Source organism: Halichoerus grypus, chromosome 15, assembly GCF_964656455.1.
Source record: "Halichoerus grypus chromosome 15, mHalGry1.hap1.1, whole genome shotgun sequence".
In the NCBI taxonomy this organism is placed as follows: domain Eukaryota; kingdom Metazoa; phylum Chordata; class Mammalia; order Carnivora; family Phocidae; genus Halichoerus; species Halichoerus grypus.
In genome coordinates this window covers 55,362,190-55,384,111 of record NC_135726.1, presented here as the reverse complement: position 1 = coordinate 55,384,111, position 21,922 = coordinate 55,362,190, and the positions used below count along the sequence as shown (strand labels likewise).

The window sequence follows — 21,922 nt, the reverse complement described above, 5'->3', positions numbered from 1 at the left end:
TAACTGCTTGAGTTCATCTTAAAGGATTTTGCTATTTCCACTTGGGCAACTGGGAACCAATGGAGGGTTAGAAGCTGAAAATGACTCTTGGGTTTTAGAATTCCCTCTGGCTTCCCTGTGGAAAACATATTGGGGGTGGGCAGAGAGCGGGTGAGAAGATGAATTTCCTTGACTGTGTATTTATGTTTCCAAGATAGAAAGTAAGTCCTTGGAGGCAAGAATGTGCATTTCTCACAAGCAGTGTAGACTCGCTTCGCACACAATAATGATAAATTTCATAGTAGGTGATAAATACGTGTCAAGTGGCAGTTTTTACATAAAGGTAAACACACAAATAGCAGAATCTTGCTTAAAGTATTATTTTAATTTTGGTAAAAAAAAATCACATATAGGTGACTTTCCTCTCCTTGCATCTACTCACTCACAACCATAGGAAAAAGTTTGGAAGACCAGAAATGACAGGTGAACAAAAATTTGTTTATTTGCTTTTTTGTGTAGGGGCAGGGCAAAATCAACAAAGTGCTTCCCTACTGTGTGGAGGTGGGTTAGGGGTGAGGAGAGAGGTTTGGGAGACAATGAACACAGTGCTCCCATGCCTGGCCCCTCCTTTTGGGATCCCATGTCCAGGACATTCCCCCATCCTAAGAGACAAAGCAGCTCAAATTTTTCTCATCCTTCCTTTTCTAGAGGTCTCCAACCCTGTCAGGGAAAAGCCAAGTGAGGTCAGTGTCCTGTAGGATGCTGGCTCTGGGGGTGGCCAATGGTGAACACTGTTCTGATGTTTCGGGGACTCAGTTAAGGGGTTGCCTGGGGAGGAGTCTGATCACTCGGTGTAGTAGACCCTGAAGGGACCATAGGGGAGGGGGCTGGTGGAAGTCAGCCTCCATGCAGACATTCCTGAGCAGGGGGAGGACCAGAAAAGGAGGAACACAAATGGGGGGATGTTGGATGGGCATGAAGTTCCTCAACAGGACCTAGGCTTCCTGCCACTTACCAACTCTGGGACTCAAGACAGCCTGCGCTAGTAACTGCAAGAGTTGCCTGGGCAGAGGTGGGAGCCTTGGAGTGGTTGAGACCACCTATGGAGGGACGGGAAGCCTCCAGACAGAAATGTGAGAAAACATGGAAAGAGGAAAAACCCATCCCAGACTGAAAGAGTGATAATCAATTCAAATGGAGAAAGAAAAAAAAATCTTGAAGTTATTCAGGCTTGGTAGGAAGACAGTTACAAAACAAATGGAAACCTTTCTCCCAAGGTCTTACAACAGCTCTAAATGCCATAAGGACCCCCTCTTTGAGTGATTACTACTTTCTTTCCAACAATGCCCCAAGATTTACCTTGTTATTCCCTCTAATTACTGGGGACACCCATGCCTAAACCTCACCTCAGGACAGCACCCAATCCCTGGTTAACACCTTCTGGGAGCAAAGAGCCCCAGTCTGAGGAGGGAAGCACACCCTACAAGGTCCCAGACACCCCTGACCAGCATCATTGACTTAGGATGTCACCAGATCCTTCTGCAGGCTCCTCCCACTCTGCACTGGGGGCTGATAAATGGTTGGCACGCTGGGGGCTCTCCATCCCCCAGGAAACACTGACCCCTGGAGAGTCCCAGGCCGGGGGGGGGGGGGGGGGGGGGGTGCTGTCCGAGGTGCTGAAACAGTGTTGTGCTTTGAGCTCAAGTACCTCCCAGCTCAGCAGCAGGGCCTGACCCAGACGCATATGTCCGGGTTTGGGGCCAGGAGGGGAAAGGGGTGGGGATGGATGGAGCCAGGGAAGCAGACAATCAGGAGCTGGCCTCCTCTGTCTTCTCCACCTGCTGCCTCTCCTGTTCACTCTCAGGTATTTTTCCTCCTGTGGATGATGTCTGTCTGCGCCGTCCGGCTGAGCCTTCTTGCTAAGGCCCTCTGCTTCTGGCCTTTTGTACTGTTCCTTTAAATAACTTCCTTCATCACACACACACACACACACATCTTCTGAAAGTGAGGAGGCTAGTCTTCCCATTTGACAAAGAAGAAAACTTAGAATCAGGGTCAGGAGCATTAGACAGTATGCCTGGATCCTTTTCTCCATTTCTGTCCACCCACTCCAGTGCCTCAGGGCAGGAGAAGATATCTCAAGTCTGAAGGAGAAGGTAAGTGTTTCTTGGACACATATTTCTGGCTCCAATTGATCCCCCTTGCTGGTGGTGTTGGGCCTGCCTGATTGTCAAAAGGGCTCCCCTCCATCCAGGAGAGAAATGGCCCTACCTAGCTGCCTTCTGTTTCTCAGTCACGATTTGGGAAATGATGGGTCTGAGTGTCTTTCCTCTATTGGATGGGAGGACTGAGATGCTCTCCCTCTGTATTAGTCCCCGAGTTCTGGGGGCCTAACCCAACTCACCTTCTTCTTACTGCATTCCAGAATTCTCCTTTGTTTCTTGTACCATTTACAGCGTTTCTAGTTGCAAGTAGAGGCAGGAGCAGGGAACAATGTATTGATGACAACTTGTCTCGATTGGAAGTCTAACCATCAACTTTTAATGTTTTCAACAGATGGTTGGCTCCTGTCACCAAGCCTGACATTATCATAAGCAGAAGTCTGACAGCTGTCCTTCTTCAGTGTAAGGCAGGGAGAGTTAGGCCCCAGACAATTTTTTTACACCACACCAGAATCCCCCATTTGTTTTTAGGAGTCATTTTATGATCTTATGGCATTATGCTTTATCCCTGTCATGGTTTTGGTGCTACTGGCAGATGTGGGGTTGTTTTTATTTAAGCTGATTTTTAAGTAAAATATTCGGCTTTTCAGGAGGAAGATTACAACTTCCTGCTTGCCTCCACCAACCATCTCAACCCTGACATCTGTTTTTCAATTTATTTTGGAGGATAAGAAGTTGCCAGATAGATGATGACCTGGTGATGTGTCTTCCTGGAGGAGGGATGGTGTGGATGCACAAAGATGGTGAGGAATGCACAAGCATGGGGGCATTTAGAGAATGACATGAGGGATTGATAGTTTAGGATGTGGAGATGCAGAAGTAGATTGGGTGAAATTGAAAACAACCTGCAATAGAAGTCAGAAAACTATAGCCTGCTTTTGCACATAAAATTTTGTTGGAACACAGCCACATTAATTCATTTGTAGAATGTCTATGGCTGCATTTGCACTACAAACACACAGTTTTGAATAATTGCTACGGAGTCCTTACAGCTTGCAAAGCCTAAAATATTTGCTATCTGGCCCTTTAAAAAAAAAATTCCTGACCCTTGACCTGGAATGTCAAATTAGAAGCTTGTAAATTAGTCTTTGGGGCTGAGGAGATGGAGAGGTATTTTGACTGTGGTTAGCCCTAAGTTTTAGGAAATTCCCTAAATGTTAATATGTGATTTTGTCTCTAACAAGACGAGTAGGAGGCAGGCAGGATGGAAAGGGAAGATTCAGGAGGGGAGAGGGATGATGCTGGAGGCCAAGTCAGGGAAGGGACCCATGGGGAGGGTTTTGTTTTTCTGATAAATATTCAATAATATTTATCACTAAGCAATACATCTGCATCTACAGTTTATTTTTTCCAGCTTTATTGAGATATAATTGACACATAACATTGTGTAAGTTTAAATTATACAATGTAATGATTTGATATATGTATACATTGCAAAATGATTACAACATGGGAGGGTTTTGAAAGTGAGACTGACACATTGCTGATGTGGTGTCCCAGACAGAACACACCCAGGCTCTAGGTGACCTTTCTGTTCAAGGGGGAAGGAACTAGTGTGCACCAAACTCTCACAGTGCGGCAGGACTTCTGCTGGGTGTTTTCTATATGCACTTTTATTTACTCCTCATGGCAACCCTGTGAGGTGGGACTTCTTACATCCATTTCGCAAAGCAGGAAACTGAGTCATGGAGGGGTAAGGTGGCTTGCCTTATGTCATACTGTTGATAAATGAAAGAGCGTGGATTCCACCCCGGACCTCTCTGATTGCAAAGCCTTAGTTCCAATATAGCAGGAAATTCACATTCAAGAGTTTGTAAACCCATTGCCTATGGGGATGTTAACTCGCCAAGAATCAGCCTTTGTCCCACTTCCTGCAGGGTATGGATGCTCCCTCTGAGACTGATGCTCTAGGAGGTTCCTCATTGGGTCCTGATCTCTGAGTATTCTGCATAGGTGCCCTCCTTCATCCTGTGATAGCTGATGGAGGCATAATACAGCTCTTGATCCATCTCCAAGGTGGGGGGCACCCCTGCAGAGCTTGTGGGGTCAGCAGGGAGGTCTGACTTGGACTCCTGCTGGCAATCCTGTATGGAGAGCAAAGCAGGGGTCAGAACAGGGTGGTGGGGGTCTGGGGTAGGGTGAAGAGAAGGCAGAGAGTGTCCATGAAGTGAATTTGATTCTGACAGGACATTGCTCTCTCTTCCATTCTTTTATCAAACATTTCTTACGTAACAAATATAGCACTATTGATGGCTTTCAAATTTTATTGAACACTCACTCAGACCTATGTGGAAAAGACTATTATTTTACAGAAAGAGAAACTAGTTCTCAGAGAGGTTAGTTACTACCCAAGGTCACACATCTTGATCATGAACTGAACCCCAGTCTCTCTGGCACAGGATATAGAGGAGGGTGTTTATGAAAAGCTCAGTTGTCTTCTGGGTGTGTCTTCTTTATTCTCACACTGCTACCACATTCACAACACCTCTGACACTAGATGTGTGGGGTTTTCACCACACCAAGCAATTCTCCAACACCAGCTTGGTGGCCTACATTTCTAACTCAATTCTGACGCTCTCTACCCAGAGACAACACCAGACCCCATAGATTAGGGCTCAGACTTACAAGTTTGCCCCCACCCCCACTTCACGTGTCAGTTGGAGGTCCAGGTTGTCACCTGTGTCTCTGACCAACTGGCTATAAATGAGCAGTTGCCGCGAGCCCCACCTCAGGTTCCACTAATTTTCTAGAGTGGATCACAGAACTCAGGAAAGCAGTTTACTTACTGTTTACCAGCTTATTATAAAAGGATGTGATAAAAGACACAACGCAGATGAACATCCAAATGGAAGAGATGCATAGGGTGAGGTGGCGGGGCAGGGCGGGAGCTGCCTCACCCTCTCCCAGTGAACACCATGTGTTCACTAACTTGGAAGTTCCTTGAACTCCATACTTTAGGATTTTTATGGAGGTTTCATCATGTAGGCATGATTGATCACTAATTCCATTTCCAGCCTCTCTCCCCTCTCTGGAGAATGGGGGCAGGGCAGGGATGAAAATTCCAAGCTTCTAATCATGGGGCGGTCTTTCTGGCTCTCCATCCAGGAGCTTACCCAGAGTCACCTTGTTAGTACAAAAGATGCTCTTATCACACAGAGAGTTCCAAGGGATTTAGAAGTATGACCATTTTTCTGCTGCAGGCTAATTTCTCTAGATTTTTGGCAACATTTTTCAAGAGTATTTCCACTTCTCATCCTCCCATTTTTCCTCTTGAACTCACTCCAATCAAGTCAACTTCCTCTCCCAGGCAACCAGATCTGCTTTTGTCAAGATCAGCTGTGACACCACTTGCTAAATTTAAGATTCATTTCTGAGAACCTATCTTACTGGACTTACTAGCATTTGAAGCAAATAAGCATTCTCTTCTCCTTGAAGCTTCATCTCCCTTTGGCTACCAGGACCCAACCCTACCCTCTCTTCTTTCTAATTTCTTTTTTCTCAGTGTTTTTCTTGTCATCTCCACCTTGTAACTCTGGCTTTCCCAGGGCTCTATTTGTGGACCTCTCTTCTTCTTTGTGGTTTCATCCACTATCAGACCCCCAAACCTCTGTGCCTCCTACCTGAATCCCTGTCCTGAGCTCCAGACTCTTGCCATCTACTTGTCTTCTTCATTTGGACATCTCAGAGGCACCTTAAGCTTGTAGTAACCAAAATAAAGTTTGATCCCCTCTTGGAAATATATTCCTGTAGATTTGGTAATTTCAGGAATTGGTGATACCCTTACTTATGTTGCTCAGGGCAACCACACTGGAGTCATCTTTGGCATCTATGAACATGTATGGACATCCATAACATCTATGACATCTATGGGGTCATCTTTGGCATCTATGAACATGTACGGACATCTATAACATCTATGACATCTATGGGGTCATCTTTGGCATCTATGAACATGTATGGACATCTATAACATCTATGACATCTATGGGGTCATCTTTGGCATCTCTCACACCCATTAGGTAGAGGCAGTGAACTATCTTTGCTCATATCCCACACACACTCTATCACTCCATTAGCAAATCCTGATTCATCATTGTTACCCAGGACTACGTCTGACTTATGGACTGAATTGTGTCCATATGTGGAACTTATATGTTGAAGCTCTAACACCTAATGTGACTATATTTGGAGATGGGGCCCTTAGAGAGGTAATTAAGTTTAAACAAGGACATTAAGGTAGGGCCCCAAATGACTTATGTCCTTATAAGAAGAACAGACACTGGAGATGTGTGTACACAGAGAAAAGGCCAGGTGAGGACATGGAGAGAAGGCAGCCACCTGCAAACCAAGGGGAGAGTTTTCAGAAGAAGCTAACCCTGCTGGCACCTTGATCTTGGACTTCAGCCTTCACAATTGTTTCTGAAGATGTTTCTGTAGTTTAAGCCACTCCATCTATGGTATCTTTTTATGGGAGCCCTAGCAAACTGATACAGTCTGCTTTATCTCTTGCCTGGGTTATTTCAGTGTCTTCCTTATCTTGTCTCCTCTTTTCTGCCCTAACCTGCTATAGGCATTTTCAGTGCAGCAGCCAGAGTTATCCCATTAAAAAGAGCATCAGCTTGGGGAACCCAGCTGGCTCAGTCAATAGAGCATGCGACTCTTGATCTCAAGGTCATGAGTTCAAGCCCCACATTGGACGTGGAGCCTACTTAAAATATATATATATATCCTGCACAGATTTCCTAAAACGCTTATAATTTCCGAAGTGAGAAGAATGCTAGGAGCATCTTCTGTTCTAATGTTTGGTCTTTGACCCTGGTTCCTGACACAGAGCTCCTAAATCCCTTGGAATTTCCTGGACAACAGCAGCATCTTTTGTTCTAATGACATAAATCTTGGTGGGCTCCTGGATGGGGGCTGGTCACAGAAAGGCCAAGCCGTGGTTAGAGGCTTGGAAGTTTCAGCCCCATGTCCTCATCCTCCAGGAAGGGAAGAGGAGCTGAAAATGGAGGTAATGATCTATCAGGTCTATGTGAGGAGGCCTCCATAAAAATCCCAATAGTACAGGGTTGGGGGGAGGTTGGTTAGGGAGCTTCTGGGTTGGTGAACATGTGGAGGGGCTGGGAGGGTGGGCACACCTGGAAAGGGGATGGAAGCTCCATGCATCTCTTCCATCTGGATGTTGATCTGTATCCTTCATCACATCCTTTTATAATAGACTGGTACAAAGTAAGTAAACTGCCTTCCCGAGTTCTGTGGGCCGTTGTGACCAATTAATTAAAACTGAGGAGGGGGCGGGGCGCCTGGGTGGCTCAGTCGTTAAGCGTCTGCCTCCGGCTCAGGTCATGATCCCAGGGTCCTGGGATCGAGCCCCGCATCGGGCTCCCTGCTCAGTGGGAAGCCTGCTTCTCCCTCTCCCACTCTCCCTGCTTGTGTTCCCTCTCTCGCTGTCTCTCTCTGTCAAATAAATAAATAAATAAATCTTCAAAAAAAAAAGAAAAGAAAAAAAACTGAGGAGGGGGCTTGTGGGAACCACCGATTTACAGTCAGTTAGTTGGTCAGAAGCACAGGTGATGACCTAGGCTTGTGACTGGCATCTGAAGGTGGAGTGGGACAGCCTTGCGGGACTGAGCCCATCACCTGTGGGATCTGATGCTAGCTCCAGGTAGATAGTGTCAGAATTAAGTTGAATTATAGGACACCCAGCTGGTGTCAGAGAGAATTATTTGGTGTGGGGAAAACCACACACACATTTAGTGTCCAAAAGTGTCAGAAATAGTAATTCTGTGTAGTTTTCCTTACATTGTCACTCTTCTCCAAATACATAGGTAATTATGGTGAATTGCAGCCCCCATGCCTCTCCATCTTCATTTCTTACCCACCATTACCCACTGCCCACACCCACACAGCTCTGCTTTAGAAACACTGTCCATCTTGCTGTTTCTCCCACACATCAAGTATGCCCCAACCTCAGAACCCCCAAACCTTGCTTAGATAGAGCCTTAGTGATGCTCTCGGGGCTCACACTACACTCCTTCACTTTGGCTCTGGCGGGTTTTTTCTCAAAGACTCCAGCCCCAGGACTGTCATCCCTCATTCTTCCATCTAATTCCCCTCCAAAACACCATTTCCTATCAATTTCTTGCATATTTTTGCTACTTATCTGTTCACTGTTTTCATCTCCCCCCCCCCCCAGCAATAAATGTAAGTCCTTGACCTCAGGGACATTTTATATTTGTAACATATGTATTTGTAAAAACCCAGATATTACCCAAGCACCCAGAACAATCAACAAGTGGGAGATATTTGAGAAAAGAATGAATGCATGCATGGTGATTGCAGATCATGTGCTCAGAAACCTCAGTGGTGTCCACCTTAGTCAGAGATTGATTGATTGATTGATTGATTGATTGTTTTTTTAAGTAGGCTCCACACCCAGCATGGAGCCCAGCGTGGGGCTTGAACTCACAACCCTGAGATCAAGACCCGAGCCAAGATCAAGAGTCGGATGTTTAACTGATTGAGCCACCCAGGCGCCCCCTTAGTCAGAGTTTTAAATAAATAAACGCCAGTCAGAGTTTGGAAATGAGCAGGACTAGGGCAGGATGACATAGACACATGAGAAGGAGCGCACGCCAAGCAACGATTCTGAGATGCAAAAAGCTCACTCTGCTTGAGGCAAGTGAGCAGGCTGGTGTAGGGGGATTGCAGCATTGAAGGTGACTCTGGGTTTCCTGCCCCAAATGCCAGACCAAGTTGTTTGGGCACCCGACTTCCAGCAGTGTGGAGGAGGAGTGCTTTTCAGACTTGGGCATATGGGACAAGGATCTTTGTGGAGGAGAGGTGGGAGGGCTGCAGCAGGATAAGGACTAAGAGGGGAGCTCAGCTCAAGGGGAGTGGTTGCATTATGCTGTACTGAGAAGAACAGACGTGCTCTGCAGCATATTGGTGCAAGAAGTGCAAGGCTGGGGCAGGACAGGGTCGGGTCTCTGGTGGAGTGTCAGGGACACAAGTGCCATCAGGGAGGTGGACAACCAGCAGGAAGAATATGCTTAGGAGTGCATTCACCACATGTTTCTGAGGCTTTGACATCTGGGGCCTTGCTAACCTTAGAGGAACTGTCCAGGCCAGAACTAGCCAATCTCTAGAGATGGTGGACTTGCTTGCAAGCATGCCTTTCACATGCAAACCAATCCGTCCAAAGCTCAGTCTCCAACCCCTCCTTACATTCTGGGCCACTATTCCTCTGCCTAATCGCCCCAGGGCCAGGAACCAAACAACTAGGGATGCCCCAACACCCCAGAGCCTGCTGAAATGATTCAAACTAGCCAATCCTGAATCTGCTTACCCTGTCTCACCGTGCCTTTCCTGTGGAAACTGCAATAAAGGCCCTACCCATGTCTCCCTTTGCCCCCTCTGCCTCCTGACCCACCTTAGCCCTGACCCATGTGGTCCTGTGTGGGGTGGTGTGCCTCTCCTCCTGGGAACTATGAGTAACAGAGTGCCTTTTCAGTGGCAATCACCTCCTGATCTGTTGGCCTCAGACACCTGGATAATAAAACCTACATTTTCAAACAAGCAGGAAGGTGATGAGCTCATTTCTGGACATGCTGAATGGAGCATGGCTGTGGGCCACCCCAAGAGATGCGGAAGAGAGTCTGCACGCCAGGACACCCACGTCACTCACCAAGGGAGCTGGCTCTACCACCGGGTGGATGCCGTCCACGCCCACTGCTCTCCGGGATGCTCTCCTCCTGCAGCTCTTCACTCTGACGGAGACACCAGAGTCTCTGACATAGGGTCACTCTTCTGAGGCAGTTTGAGGGGGGGTGAGCCCAGGAGCCTTCATAGCAAGGCTTTGTAACAAGGTCCCCATGCTCCTAGACTGCTGGGACCAGGGCTGGGAACACACGCGTACCTGGCACCCTTCGCCCTTGCTCCAGGACCTCACAACCCCTGCAAGTTCCACTTCTCCCCTCTCCCCCATACCCACCCAGCTCACCCAAAGAAGATAAGGCAGAGGCAGAGAGCGAACAGTGTGGTGATGCCAGCTCCCGCAATGGCACCTAGCATCACTCCTGACCAGATCCCCAGTTTCCCTGCAGACAGAGACACTTGGGGTGAACTCCAGTTTTGATGAGCCGGCATGAGTCTCTTCCTCTTTAGCACACAGAGAGCAGTACCCTTCCCCTCCTGTCCAGGGTTCAGCCCTGAAGGTCTCCCACCCATTGCAGGACCTCAGCCTCCACCAGAAGGACATGGTCTATGTGACACCTTCTATCCACACCATCTGGCCCCTGCACCCTGTCCAGCAAATGTCATCTCTTCTAGGACCCAAGTTCTTCCCCATGCAGGGTCTCTCTGCAACAGACTCCGGACCTGGCTGCAGCAGGACCAAGAGACTCTGGGCCTCGTGGGCACTCCAGAGAGAGAGACGTATGCACAGAGCTCTGTGGGACACAGAAAGTCCCTCCTTCCTTCCAGGGAGGGTGTCTGAATCTCCTCTCCTGGCCTCCACTGGCCCTATCACTCAGGGTCAAAGTGGTCTTTCGTGCTTCCAGAAGCAGGTGGAAGCAGTGATATTCTCAGAGCTTCAGCTCTCCTTGTCCTTCCTGGCCATGTCTCCTGAGAGCCCAATACCCAGAGTGAGGGATGTGTCTCTGGGCATCACCTATCAGCCATATGGTGGGCACTGAAAGAGTCCTAATGGGGCTCACTGTCCAGGTGGGGGCCAGATGTCATTACCAATGGGAATAGAACAGTGGGGGTAAGGCTGGGCTCAGAGAGAGGTCAAGGTGAGGGTTGAGGAATGATAGTGAAAGAATGGCCCAGAGACATTTTGGGGCAGTAAAACTACTCTGCATGATACCACTAGATGGATATGTCATTATAAATTCTCCAATCCATAGAAGATACAATACCAAGAATGAACCCTAATGTCAACTATGGACTGTTAGTGATAAACGCATGCCTATGTAGGTTTTATTGTAACAAAGGTACGCTCTGTTGGGGAATGTTGATAGTGAAGAGGCTATGCATGTAAAAGCAGGGCTTTTGGGGAAATCTCTCTACCTTCAGCCCAATTTTGCCAAGAACTTAAAACTCCCCTTCTAAAAATAAAGGTTACTAAAAATGCCTCAGGCCTTCAGAGACCAGAGGAAGATAAAGAGCATAATCGAGATGGTGGGGAGAAAACTGCAGGTCACCCTGGCAAGACCAGAGAGAGGGTATGGGAGAGGAGGACTGAGGGGGCTTCTCATGTCTAACCACAGCTCCCCAACACACCCCCACCCATTGAGTCTCAAGTCCCACTCAGACACAACCTGACAGAGACCCTGGCCAGTCAATGCCCCATGGATGGGAGGCTCCTTCCTACCTGGTCTGTGTCCCAGGCAGACACCAGTTGTTGGGTTCTGTGTGGCACCTGGGATGGGAAGAAGGGATTTCCCTCTTCAGTGGGGCAGGGTGATGTGAGATACATGTAGGCATCCCCCTATCCCCAGAAACCACAGAAATAAGGAGGGACAGGGCTTGAGTCCTTCTAGGTCCCACACTCAGCCAGACCTCCTGGTAAAACACCAAGGCTGCCCAACCTGGCCTTCCCTCCCCTCACTCCTTCAGGGACCTGGGCATCCTGGCCCCACGCTCACAGGTGACATTGAGCTGGACGGTCCTTTCCACCATCACACCAGCTGCAGGGAAGTACACCTGACAGGTGAGGTTGGTGCCATGGTCCTGGGGCCATGGGGTGAGGGTGAGCACTGAGGAGAGGTGGGTCCTGGGGCCCAGGGAGGTGAGGGCCACTGACATCCAGGAGAAGATGGGAGGCGTGCCCCGCTCACAGGCCCAGGGCACAGAGCAGGTCAGGTTCCCGGGGCGGCCAGACTCCAGGGTCCCTGGGATGAGGATGTCAGGTGTGCGGGTCAGGGCTGTGAGGAGATGGGGAGACACGGGAATCAGGAAGAGGGTCCGAGGTGAGGCCCTGAGAGAAACCTCAGGGTTTGGTTCAGCTCCTGCCTCTGAGTTCTGACATGGGTTACCCACAGTCCCTCCCAGGAAGTGAGTCCCATCCCGGTTCTGACCCAGGACCTCTGTCCTTCCCTGTGGCCTCACCTGGAGTCTGCTCCTTACCCGTCACACGCACGGAGAGCTGGTTCTGTAGGTAACTATATTTCACAGAAGACCCTCTCTCCACCCTAAAGAAGTATGTCCTCGAGTCCCTTCTCTGTGCATCTCTGATGTCCAGGGAGCAGTTGTAGTCCCGGGGGTCCCCGAGGAGGTGGAATCGGCCCTGGGTCTCCTCCTGCACTTCTCGATCGGGGTTGTTTGTAGCCACTAGAACATCCTGGCTGTGATCACTTCCTTCCTGGAACCAGTAGCCATAAGCTGGGTCATCGTCAGTGTATTTGCGTCGGGGGTGGGAGAATTTGCAGGGCACATGCACACACAGGCCCTCCTGCACCTTCACAGTCTCCGGCACTTGCAGCTGGAACATTGAACGCTGAGCCAGGGACCCTGTGGGGAATCGAAGGTCAGCAGCAGCCCCCGCCCGCCTGCCCCGCCCCCGGCCCACTCACCTGCCCACAGCAGGGGCAGAAAAAGCGGTGGCAGCAGCATCTTTGAGATGGAAGATGTGTGGGCTTCCTGTGGGTGAAGAAGTGGAGAGCAGTGGAGGAGGGTTGTGGGGGGCCCACGGGAAGCTGGGGAGGAGCACAAGGCCTTGTGGTTCTCAGAAGAGGAACTGCAGCTGTGGAGTTCATGCCCTCTCTACACAGAGCCAGCCACACCCCCTGGCCACAGACCAGGGAGACCCACCCCGGGAGGAGAGACCGGGAGCAGACCCTGTGTCCTGTCCCCCATCTCTGCGCTTCCTTCCAGCACCTGAGCCTGGACCGGGGCGTGCGTCTTGCCCATTAGGCCTCAAATTTGCTAGAGGCCTGTCCTGACGGGGAGGGGCACAGCAGAGGCGTCTGAGAACGCCGTAGCATGAGAGGGGCGTAGGTGGGGGTGCTGGAGTCCTGCTGTCCAGGCTGTGGCGTCACTGGTGCTCTCCATTTGCTCTGGGGAAGTGGTCACTTCCTGGCCTGGGCCAAGTTAGCCGCTGTGGTGTCTCGACCTACGGTTCTTGAACAGGGGTGTTTGCCTGCCTCCCCACAAAGGGGAAATTTGTCAGTGTCTGGACACACTTGATCATCATGGCTTGGGAGGAGGGTGTGTCTGGCATCTAGTGGGTTGAGACTAAGGATGCTTCTAAACATCCTCCGATGCACAGGATGGCTCACACTGCAAAAAATCATGCAGCTCCAGGGTTCAACAGTGCTGAGGTTGAAAGAGCCCAGTCTAGAGCTGAGGGGCAGTCACTTCTTCCAGATATGGGGTCTTGGAGGTTCTGTGTGGGTGTCCAGCCCGTGAAAGATGAGGAAGGGTCTTGGGTACAGAGTGGATGTCAGCTCTGTGTGAGGGCTGGAGGCAAAGAGGAGATACACCGGACCCATTTCATGCCCTTGAGATGCCTGGTAGAGACCATGAGGGAGGAAACAGGCTGGGCCATGGGGCTGGAGGCTCTGTTGGGTGCTTTGGGACACAGTGAGCAGAGTGGACATGGCCTGCACTCTCAGGGGACAGGAAGGAAGATTCCCAGCTATAGGACCCTGCCATGGGCCCAAGGTCAATGCAGAGGCAAACTCGGGCTGAGCAGTAGGAAAAGCTCTTTGCACCTTTCTGCTGTGGTCCCCTTGCTCACATAACAGGTGGCACTTCACCATGCCCTCAGGGGCCTCCAGGTCTTGTCTCCTGCCCTGCCGCGTCGTCATCCTGCACCGCCCGGAGCTGTTACCCACAGGCAGTGTGGACGCCTAACTGCCTTGCCGATGCGGCCCCGCTCCTTGCCACCAGCTCTCTGACTTCTCTCATGGGGAGACCGACTTGTCCATTCGACCACACTCACTGGACACCACCTGTGAGTCCAGTGCTGTGCTGGGGCTGGGGCTGGGGCTGGGAGGTGAACAGGCAGACTCTGACCCCAAGGAGCCCCCAGTCCTGCCTGGTTGGGCTCTTGTGGGACGAGGTGCAGGGAGTGTTCAAATGCCCCCTATGGATGGCTCAGGGAGACTGCGTTGAAGAGGGGATCTTCAGATGCTGTCGTTCCCCCTGTCCTTCTCATATCGTCTTGTCCCATGTCTCTCATCCCCAGGACCTCTGTGCCCCAGCCACATGCTGGATAGGCCCCAGGTCCTTCCCTTGAGGCCCCGTCACCTCTAGGATCCAGGATCCCGAGCCCAGGCACCAACATATCTCTGTCCTGGCAACAACAACACAGAAGACAGAGTGGGTCTGTGTCACTGGGAATGCCTGAAGCTGAACCTGAGAATAAAGTTGAGCCTGAGGTCGCCCCTGTCCCTTCTACCATCCTCTCTCATACCTGCCGGGGGGAGCATCCCAGAGACCAGCTTCCTGAAACTCACTCTGCATGGAGAGGCAGGGATACCCGGGCGCCCCGCAGGTGCCACGAGCTGCAGGTGGATCCCCCTCTGTCTCCCGCCCCTACCCAAGACAGCTGCAGGACCCTGGACAGCGAGGGCTGGGAGCAGCTCAGGGTGTGGCCCTCCGGGACCGTTCAGTGGCCTTCTCTTCACCCCTTGGTAAAGCCACCTCACTATGCCCTGTGCCCTCACATGGCCTTTCCTCTGTGCCATACCTGGAGAGGGAGGAGGCAAGGGTGGGAGGGAGAGGGATCACTCTCTTTCTCTTCCTCTTCTTATAAGCCCACCCATCTTAGGATTCCACCTTTATGATCTGATTTAATTTTAGTTATCTCTGAAAATACAATCACATTGGGGGTTGAGGCTCCAGCATATGAATTTGGGGGGCATAATTCAGTCTACAACATTCAGGTTCTATGGGGCCCCCATGTTTCATCCTTGTCCTCCTTGTAGGCAGTTTCATATCCCTCACATGCAAAGAAAGCAAGTCATATAAATAATTATATTCTGCATTTCCACTTTCCATTTGAAAGAAATATGTCCCAGCCTCCATCCTCCTGGTGTCAATGATGCTCAAAGCACAGTTATATTTCCCAGGGTCTCCGAGGAGGTGGAAACATCCCCGAGTCACAACCTGCAGTACATGGTCTAGATGGGTCGTGGCCACTGGAGCATCCTTACCAGGCTTGTCCCTGTTTTGGAACCAGTAGCCACAAGCAGGTGTGGATTTGTTCCAGCCATCCCGAGGGTAGGAGATGGTACCGGCTGTGGGGATGCACAGCTCTCTCATGTCATCACAAACTTGTTTGTTCGCTTCCAGCTTGAAATCCGGATGCTCAGTCTGGGACCCTGGGCGTGAGAGTCTCTGCCTCAGCCACCCTCTTCTACCTGCTCACCCCTGGACAGCAGGGTTGGCTGCAGCTCTGGGAAGGGATGAGCCAAGCCCGTTGCTGGGATTTTCTCTTTCAAGGAATCATGAGCTGTGGGACCAAGAGGAAGTTCTGACAGGAAGGTGAGTGACATTGAGGTGTGTGCACAGAACAGGAACCTCAGACCTGTTCTGTATTAGAGCTAGGCTGTCTTGAGAGATTGTGCTCATTTCCCATTTTTCAGAGGGGGCTGCTGAAGTTCAGACAAGGCAATGGACATGCCCTAAGCACAGGGGAAGGCAAGACCTGCTCCCTGTCTCCACACCGCCTGCCCATGTCCTGACCCTGCTCTTCGCATTAGGGACCAAGGCCCTCCTGGGCAGGTATCAGGGAGTTGTACTATTCCTGCTGGGGATTAGTTCTGGAGTGGCCCAAGTAGGAGTTAAAGGCAGAAGAATATGGACGAACCCCAAGTAAGTTGAAGGGAGATGTTTTCCATTCATTCGTTTATTTAACAAAACAGAGTGAACACACTCACTGTGTTGGGGGCTGGAACTGAGACCTGACCTCACTTTTCCCTGCTTAGTGGGGTGGTCCCTAGGCAATTCCAGGATTTCGTGACAGGAGCCAGAACCAGGAAGAGCAGGCTACATAGGGGTTTTCTTCCAGGTTTTCATTGGGTCCACATCTCTATTTTGAGAGGACAAGATCCACCCATCTCCTTGGCCATGTCTCCCACCTTCCTCCATCACCACATAAGGGCAGGGCCAGTGCAGTGCCCAGTACAAATAATTGAATAAATGGATGAAGCCTTTTCCAAACGCCCCTGGCAATTCACAGTGCAAAACCCCTCCTGATCTAGCATTCTACAGCAGAATTTTTCTTACATATGCTTTTGCTTCGGGCTGCGCCTCCTCCTGTCAAGCTTCACATGTGGGGCTGTTTCTCTTGCTTTTCACACACTCTCAGTGTCCGGAGCTGCCTGACATCGTGCAGAGTCCTGGCTAGTCTGTGGTTGGAGGAGCAATTTGTGTTTAGTATGACTGTAGGAAATGGGCGTGTATCAGTGTGCAATTAGGTTTTGTTAAAAATACCCCATGTAGCCCGTCCTCTCTCTTTGCAGAGGTTCCTGGAATGCTACTTTTAAACAACCTCCCATCCAGTGCTGAGCAAACCAAAACAGAGCCTGCCCAGAAACCTCAACACAGCAAGAGAGGACGAAGGAGTGTGTTCTTGACTGCTGAGACCATCTTCCTGTGGGAATCCGCAGAGGCAGAAATGCAGGCTGTGGCCACCAGATGGCAGTAATGATTCCTCAAATTCCTGCGGTTAAACTAAAAGGCTAAAGGAGTTAGTTGAAAGGTCATCTGGGATTTTCATGATTCCCAGGAAGTCGTCCAGTTAACTGAGGGAACCGTGTTAGTGTGAGCATTAGTGTCAGTTAATTACAGTGCTAAACGCTTTACCTGTAATACATCCTTTGAGCCTCATGTAGAGCCATTGAGGTCTATAGTAATGATCCCTTTCCATTTTACGAGCGATGATGAGGTTCATAGATGTGATAATCTTTCCTTTTCTTTCCTTTTTTTTTTTTAGACAGATCTGTTGAGGTGCAATTGCTGTACAAAAAATGGCACATACTTAATGTATGCAATTTGATGAGTTTGAACTTACGCATTGCACCTGTAAAATCGTGACCACAATCCTGGTTATAAACACGCCCACCACCTCTCAAAGTTTCCCGGGGCCTCTATGCTTTTTATTGGTTTTTGTTTTGTTATGTTTTGTTTGTTGTTATTGTAGTAAGAAAACTTAACGTGAGGTCTACCCCCTTAACAAGTTTGTTAAGTGCAGAATACAGTACTGGTAACTATAGGCTCTGTGTGATACCGAGGATCTCACAACTGATCCATCTTGCATAACCTGAATCTTTATACCTTCTGACCAACAGCTCCCCATTCCCCTTCCCTCCAGACCCTGGCAACCACCACAATACTCTCTGCTTCTCTGAGCTAAACCTATTTAGATACTTCATTTAAGTAGAATCGTGGAGCATTTGTCCTTCTGCGATTGGCTTATCCCATTTAGCATAAGGCCTTAACACAAAATGCGTAAGGGAGTGCTTCAGGTTGTGAAACCATCTGCACGAGCATATGGAAGTATAAAACTCACTGGGAATGCCAGGTACACAGACAAATATGGAACACGGTAACCCTGTAATGGTGGTGTATGAATCACTTAATTTTAGTATAAAAGTGAAAAGACTAAAGTGTCAAGAATAACTATGACTAAAACAATTTGTTAATGGATACTCAGAAAAGATGTAAATTGTGACATCAAAAACACAAAGTGTTGAGGGGTTGAAGTGTAGAGTTTTGTATGCGATTAAGTTGGGATCAGGGTATGACAGACTGTTACAAAATTGAGATATTTCATGATGTTGCTTTCTGGAGAGCAGATCAAGCTCCTGCTGGAGCCAGATTTAAATCTCATCTTCCTGTCACTAAAGCATCTCTTTTTAACTGTACATTCCAAACCCGCAAATGGAAAATATATAGTGAGGGACACAATGTGGATTATTTAATGTGGAATAATTATTTATTTATTTTTATTTATTTGACAGAGAGAGACACAGTGAGAGAGGGAACACAAGCAGGGGGAGTGGGAGAGGGAGAAGCAGGCTTCCTGCCGAGCAGGGAGCCCAATGTGGGACTTGATCCCAGGATCCTGGGATCATGACCTGAGCTGAAGGCAGTCGTTTAACAACTGAGCCACCCAGGTGCCCCTAATGTGGAGTACTTATTGAGTTGACCACCAGGTCTGAGGCTCCTGTCTTATATGTCTCTGCCTCTGAGTCTCCCCATGTTTTTCCCAAAGATTTAATTAATTAATTAATTTAGAGTGCGAGCCAGGGGAGGGGCAGAGGGGGAAGGAGAGAGAGAATCTCAAGCAGACTCCCTACTGAGTGCAGAGCCCAACTCTGGGCTCAATCTCACAACCCAGAGATCATGACCTGAGATGAAATCAAGAGTCAGACACTTAACTGACTGAGCCACCCAGGAGCCCCTCTGAGTCCCCTTTTTTATTCAGGACATAATTTTACCTGGCTTTAGGTGTGGCTGGTTCCAGGGTTCATAAGACAGAGACCCTATACTCTCTTTGCTTTTTTTTTTGGTCGTGTGGTTGCTGATTTTACTCAGCCTGGCTTTTGTTCTCAAATTCACAAAGGTCGGAGCTGTGATGTCCACTCTGCACATGAGGACACTGAAGCCTACAGAGATCAGGTAATTTTCTGGCAGAAACGGGTCTGTGCACTTCTCCACCGCCTCCACGGCGCCCCCTGGCGACCCCTGGCGGCGGCGCATCTCTCTCAACGTTCCTTGCCCCGTCAGGGCGCCCTCTGCAGCTCACCCAGAGAGTTACGCGGATCCCTGCACCAGCCGCGTCCTCCCTCCATTCCTCTATTTCAACCCATCCGCTTCCACACCAGCTGCGCCCTGACACCCAGTTCCCACCCTGCTACTCCGAAGCCAATCTCTCTGACAGTCTCGCTGCACAGGAATGATAAAAGGCAAAGAATTATTACTATTATCACTGTTGCTATTACCCACGTTATTGTTAATGTTGTTATTTTCCCATTCCACTCCTTTCTTCTCTGGGAGCTGATGGTGGGGGGGGCGGGTTCTGCCTCCTATCCTCTCTATCCAGTTCTCATGGCGCCCCCATGAGGATGTAGACCAAGATCAGGGTTGCTGCGATTGACAACTTCGTGGCTCCCCCTGGTGGTCAGATGCACTTGGGGTGGTAGGTTTGCCCACACAGGGCCCCAGGGACCAGGCTGGGCATCGTCAGGGTTCCGCCTGGTTTACAGTTCCACAAAGATCCCAGGTTAGCATTCCCTGTGGTCTCCAGGCCTGGTGAGCAGGAAGGAGTGGATGTTTCCTAGTGTCTGTTCTGGCTGCCCCAACAGAACCTTGCCCTGGGAGGGGCTGTGACATTTTGCTGTTTTGATAAAAAGGTACGAAGCTGGGCTCTAGAAAAAGATTAAGGGCTCCTTGGGACTGCTCCTCAGGCTGCCACCTGCCCCCAGGTGAGCTCTGGGGTTGGCTTAAGGGAATGAGAGTGAGTCTCTGGAGCCCGAAGTATGTTCCAAGCCTGCAGTTGTCTCCTGAGGGTAGGGCCCTCCTGAGGGTCTCACTGCATTAAATGCTCAGATTCTTGCTTTGGGCTCTGAATGAAACCAGTTCTGCCATATTGGTCCCGATTGATTGGACCAAGCATCACTGGCCATGTACAGTCTGGATACAAGGGAGGGACATTCTTCTGCAGTGACTTGGCATATAGCTCTGTTGGATAGGGATGCTTCATGTTGAGTGATGTCAAATAGATTCAATCAGATGGTCTCTGTACCAGAGGTTGCTGGCCTCCTCCCATTAACCAACTCCCTTTTACCTTAATAAGGGGGGGGGAAAAGGTAATAAGGACACAAACCCTTAATTAATGAGATTTATAGGGTAATTTAAGTACCTGTGAAGATTTTTGTTGTTAGGTCATACAATTGAAGTTTTTTTTTTTAATCTATAAATGCAGTTTAAAATGTTTTTTCCCCCCAAAAGTTTAGTAAAACGTAATAAAAAGATTTTTAAGTATGCCCATAGGAATTAACATGTCCTGAAATAGTGTGTGTGGGGAGCATTGATGGCAGTTATTTACATATATTACCTTATTGAAAGCTCACAGCGGCCCTATGGAGAGGAAACGTTTCATATCCTCACATTACAGGTGGAGACACTGAGGTGTAGTTAGGGGGCATCCATATGTACGACTACTTGTAACACTATTGCAAGTTCAGGGTACTTAAGACAACCCTCAGTTTCCATCATTCACTGGAAGGACTCATATAACGCATTAGAAGCTATTATCCTTGTGGTTAGGGCTCGTTACAGCTTGAGGATACAGATTAATGTCAGTGAAGTGGGGAAAGGGCCTGGGCAGGGTCCAGGGGCTCCCACATGTCTCTCCAGCAGAGTCACGAGTCATGGACAGCATTAGCTCCTCCCATACATTGGTGTATGACAGTCTGCTGACCAGGGAAGCTCACCTGAGACTTGACATCAGAGTTTTTATTGGGGTTCTTTCACATAGTTATGATTCACTGCTCATGTAGCTGACCTCAGTCTCCACCTTCTCCAGGGGCAGAGCTGATTCCATGTGACCCAAAGCCTTCATCATAATTTCCACTGTGGAACATCTAGTGTGTTCCAAGTCCCCCACCCCCAAGGTAAATAAAGACACTCTTATCAGGCAGGGCATTCTAAGGACTTAGACATTCCTTCTAGGAGTCAAGGACAAAGTCAGATCTGTCTTTGGTTAAAGTTAAATTCTTTACTACAAAAGTCCATTTCTCGGACCCATCTAGGTCCACAAATGGTACTGGCGATTTTTCATACTCTTGTATGAAAAAGAGGAAACATTGAAAGAATCTAAATGCCCCCAAATGGGGTATGAGTTAAACAAAAGAATCCATGGCCAACACAGTGGAATAGTATGCAGCCATGAACAAAGACCAATGAAGATACAGGAGGAAGGGCTTCCGATGAGCTGCAGGCAGAAAAACAACTCTGTGTGTTTTCTGGGGGCACCACTTATACTCAAATACTGAGGAGGACCAATTTAACAATTTCAGTGGTATGTAATGTATTATTTTCCTATTAAAATAAATACAGATGTGCTTTGCAGTAGGCTGCAAATATTCATATGGATTTTCGGAATACAGTAGGAGACTTCAGAGATATTGAATGAACCACTAGACACACTGAAGTGTATATTCACCCTTCTCTGACTAAATTTGGGTTTAACATTAGAGAAGCCCAAATAAGGATGTTGAACGGTATGATACCACCTTGGTAAAAATATGCATGTGTGCATGAGTGTGTTTGACATATCAAAATTGAAAAGTTTCAGAGAAAAACACTGGATATATCTTCAGGTGGTCTAACTATTACAGGTGACTTTCCAATAGTATTAATCAAATTCTGATAAATAATTGTGTATTTTATTTATAAAATATTTTATTTATTTATAAATGCAAAATGTATGAATGTATATTTATGTGTATATTTCAATAATTATTGTAAAATATTAATATTTTTACATATATATTTAGATAAGTATTCATAAAAATTGAAAGCGATTTAATTACTAAAACAGTATTAATTCTATTTTTCCTTCTTAAGAATTTTCCAAAAATTCCTATAGCCAATGCATTGCTTTTGCAATTAAAGTAGTATTCGTCGTCGTGAAAATGAAAGACGAACATACTTCCGAGTCCAGCTTGAAAGATTTGTCGAATGACCCTTTCTGGGATGTG

The 21,922-nt window shown here is 48.5% G+C and overlaps 1 protein-coding gene and 1 long non-coding RNA gene across 6 annotated transcripts; one reads left to right on the top strand and one right to left on the bottom strand.

Annotated features, from left to right (window-relative positions):
• Positions 1-3,536: 3,536 nt before the first annotated feature.
• Positions 3,537-12,837, bottom strand: CD33 (CD33 molecule). Of its 5 annotated transcripts, none has more exons than XM_078063387.1 (7): positions 12,779-12,837; positions 12,315-12,716; positions 11,852-12,130; positions 11,578-11,625; positions 10,204-10,300; positions 9,889-9,970; positions 3,537-4,285 (listed from the first exon to the last, which is right to left on the bottom strand). In XM_078063387.1, the coding sequence occupies exons 1-7, from the start codon at positions 12,816-12,818 to the stop codon at positions 4,121-4,123; spliced, it is 1,113 nt and encodes a 370-aa protein (XP_077919513.1). In that variant the 5' UTR covers positions 12,819-12,837; the 3' UTR covers positions 3,537-4,120. The 5 variants fall into 5 exon arrangements, with proteins under 5 accessions (XP_077919513.1, XP_035960024.2, XP_077919514.1 ...); XM_036104131.2 differs by having other exon boundaries at positions 12,333-12,716; XM_078063389.1 differs by having other exon boundaries at positions 4,152-4,285; positions 11,827-12,130.
• Positions 12,838-12,873: 36 nt separating this feature from the next.
• On the top strand, positions 12,874-21,566 carry LOC118543280 (uncharacterized). Its single transcript, XR_013444334.1, has 5 exons — positions 12,874-14,160; positions 15,504-15,695; positions 16,676-16,856; positions 18,781-18,836; positions 18,945-21,566. It is a non-coding gene; the product is annotated as an uncharacterized LOC118543280 (long non-coding RNA).
• Positions 21,567-21,922: the final 356 nt, after the last annotated feature.

What these genes read in the sequence shown, in the direction of transcription:
- CD33 (XM_078063387.1), bottom strand. Translation starts at nt 12,818, where the DNA reads ATGCTGCTGCCACCGCTTTTTCTGCCCCTGCTGTGGGCAG. An exon ending in CTGCCTGGGACACAGACCAG is followed by an intron (nt 10,301 to 11,577) that starts GTAGGAAGGAGC and finishes CTCTGTCTGCAG; the next exon opens with GGAAACTGGGGATCTGGTCA. An exon ending in CTCTGCCTTATCTTCTTTGG is followed by an intron (nt 9,971 to 10,203) that starts GTGAGCTGGGTG and finishes TGTCTCCGTCAG; the next exon opens with AGTGAAGAGCTGCAGGAGGA.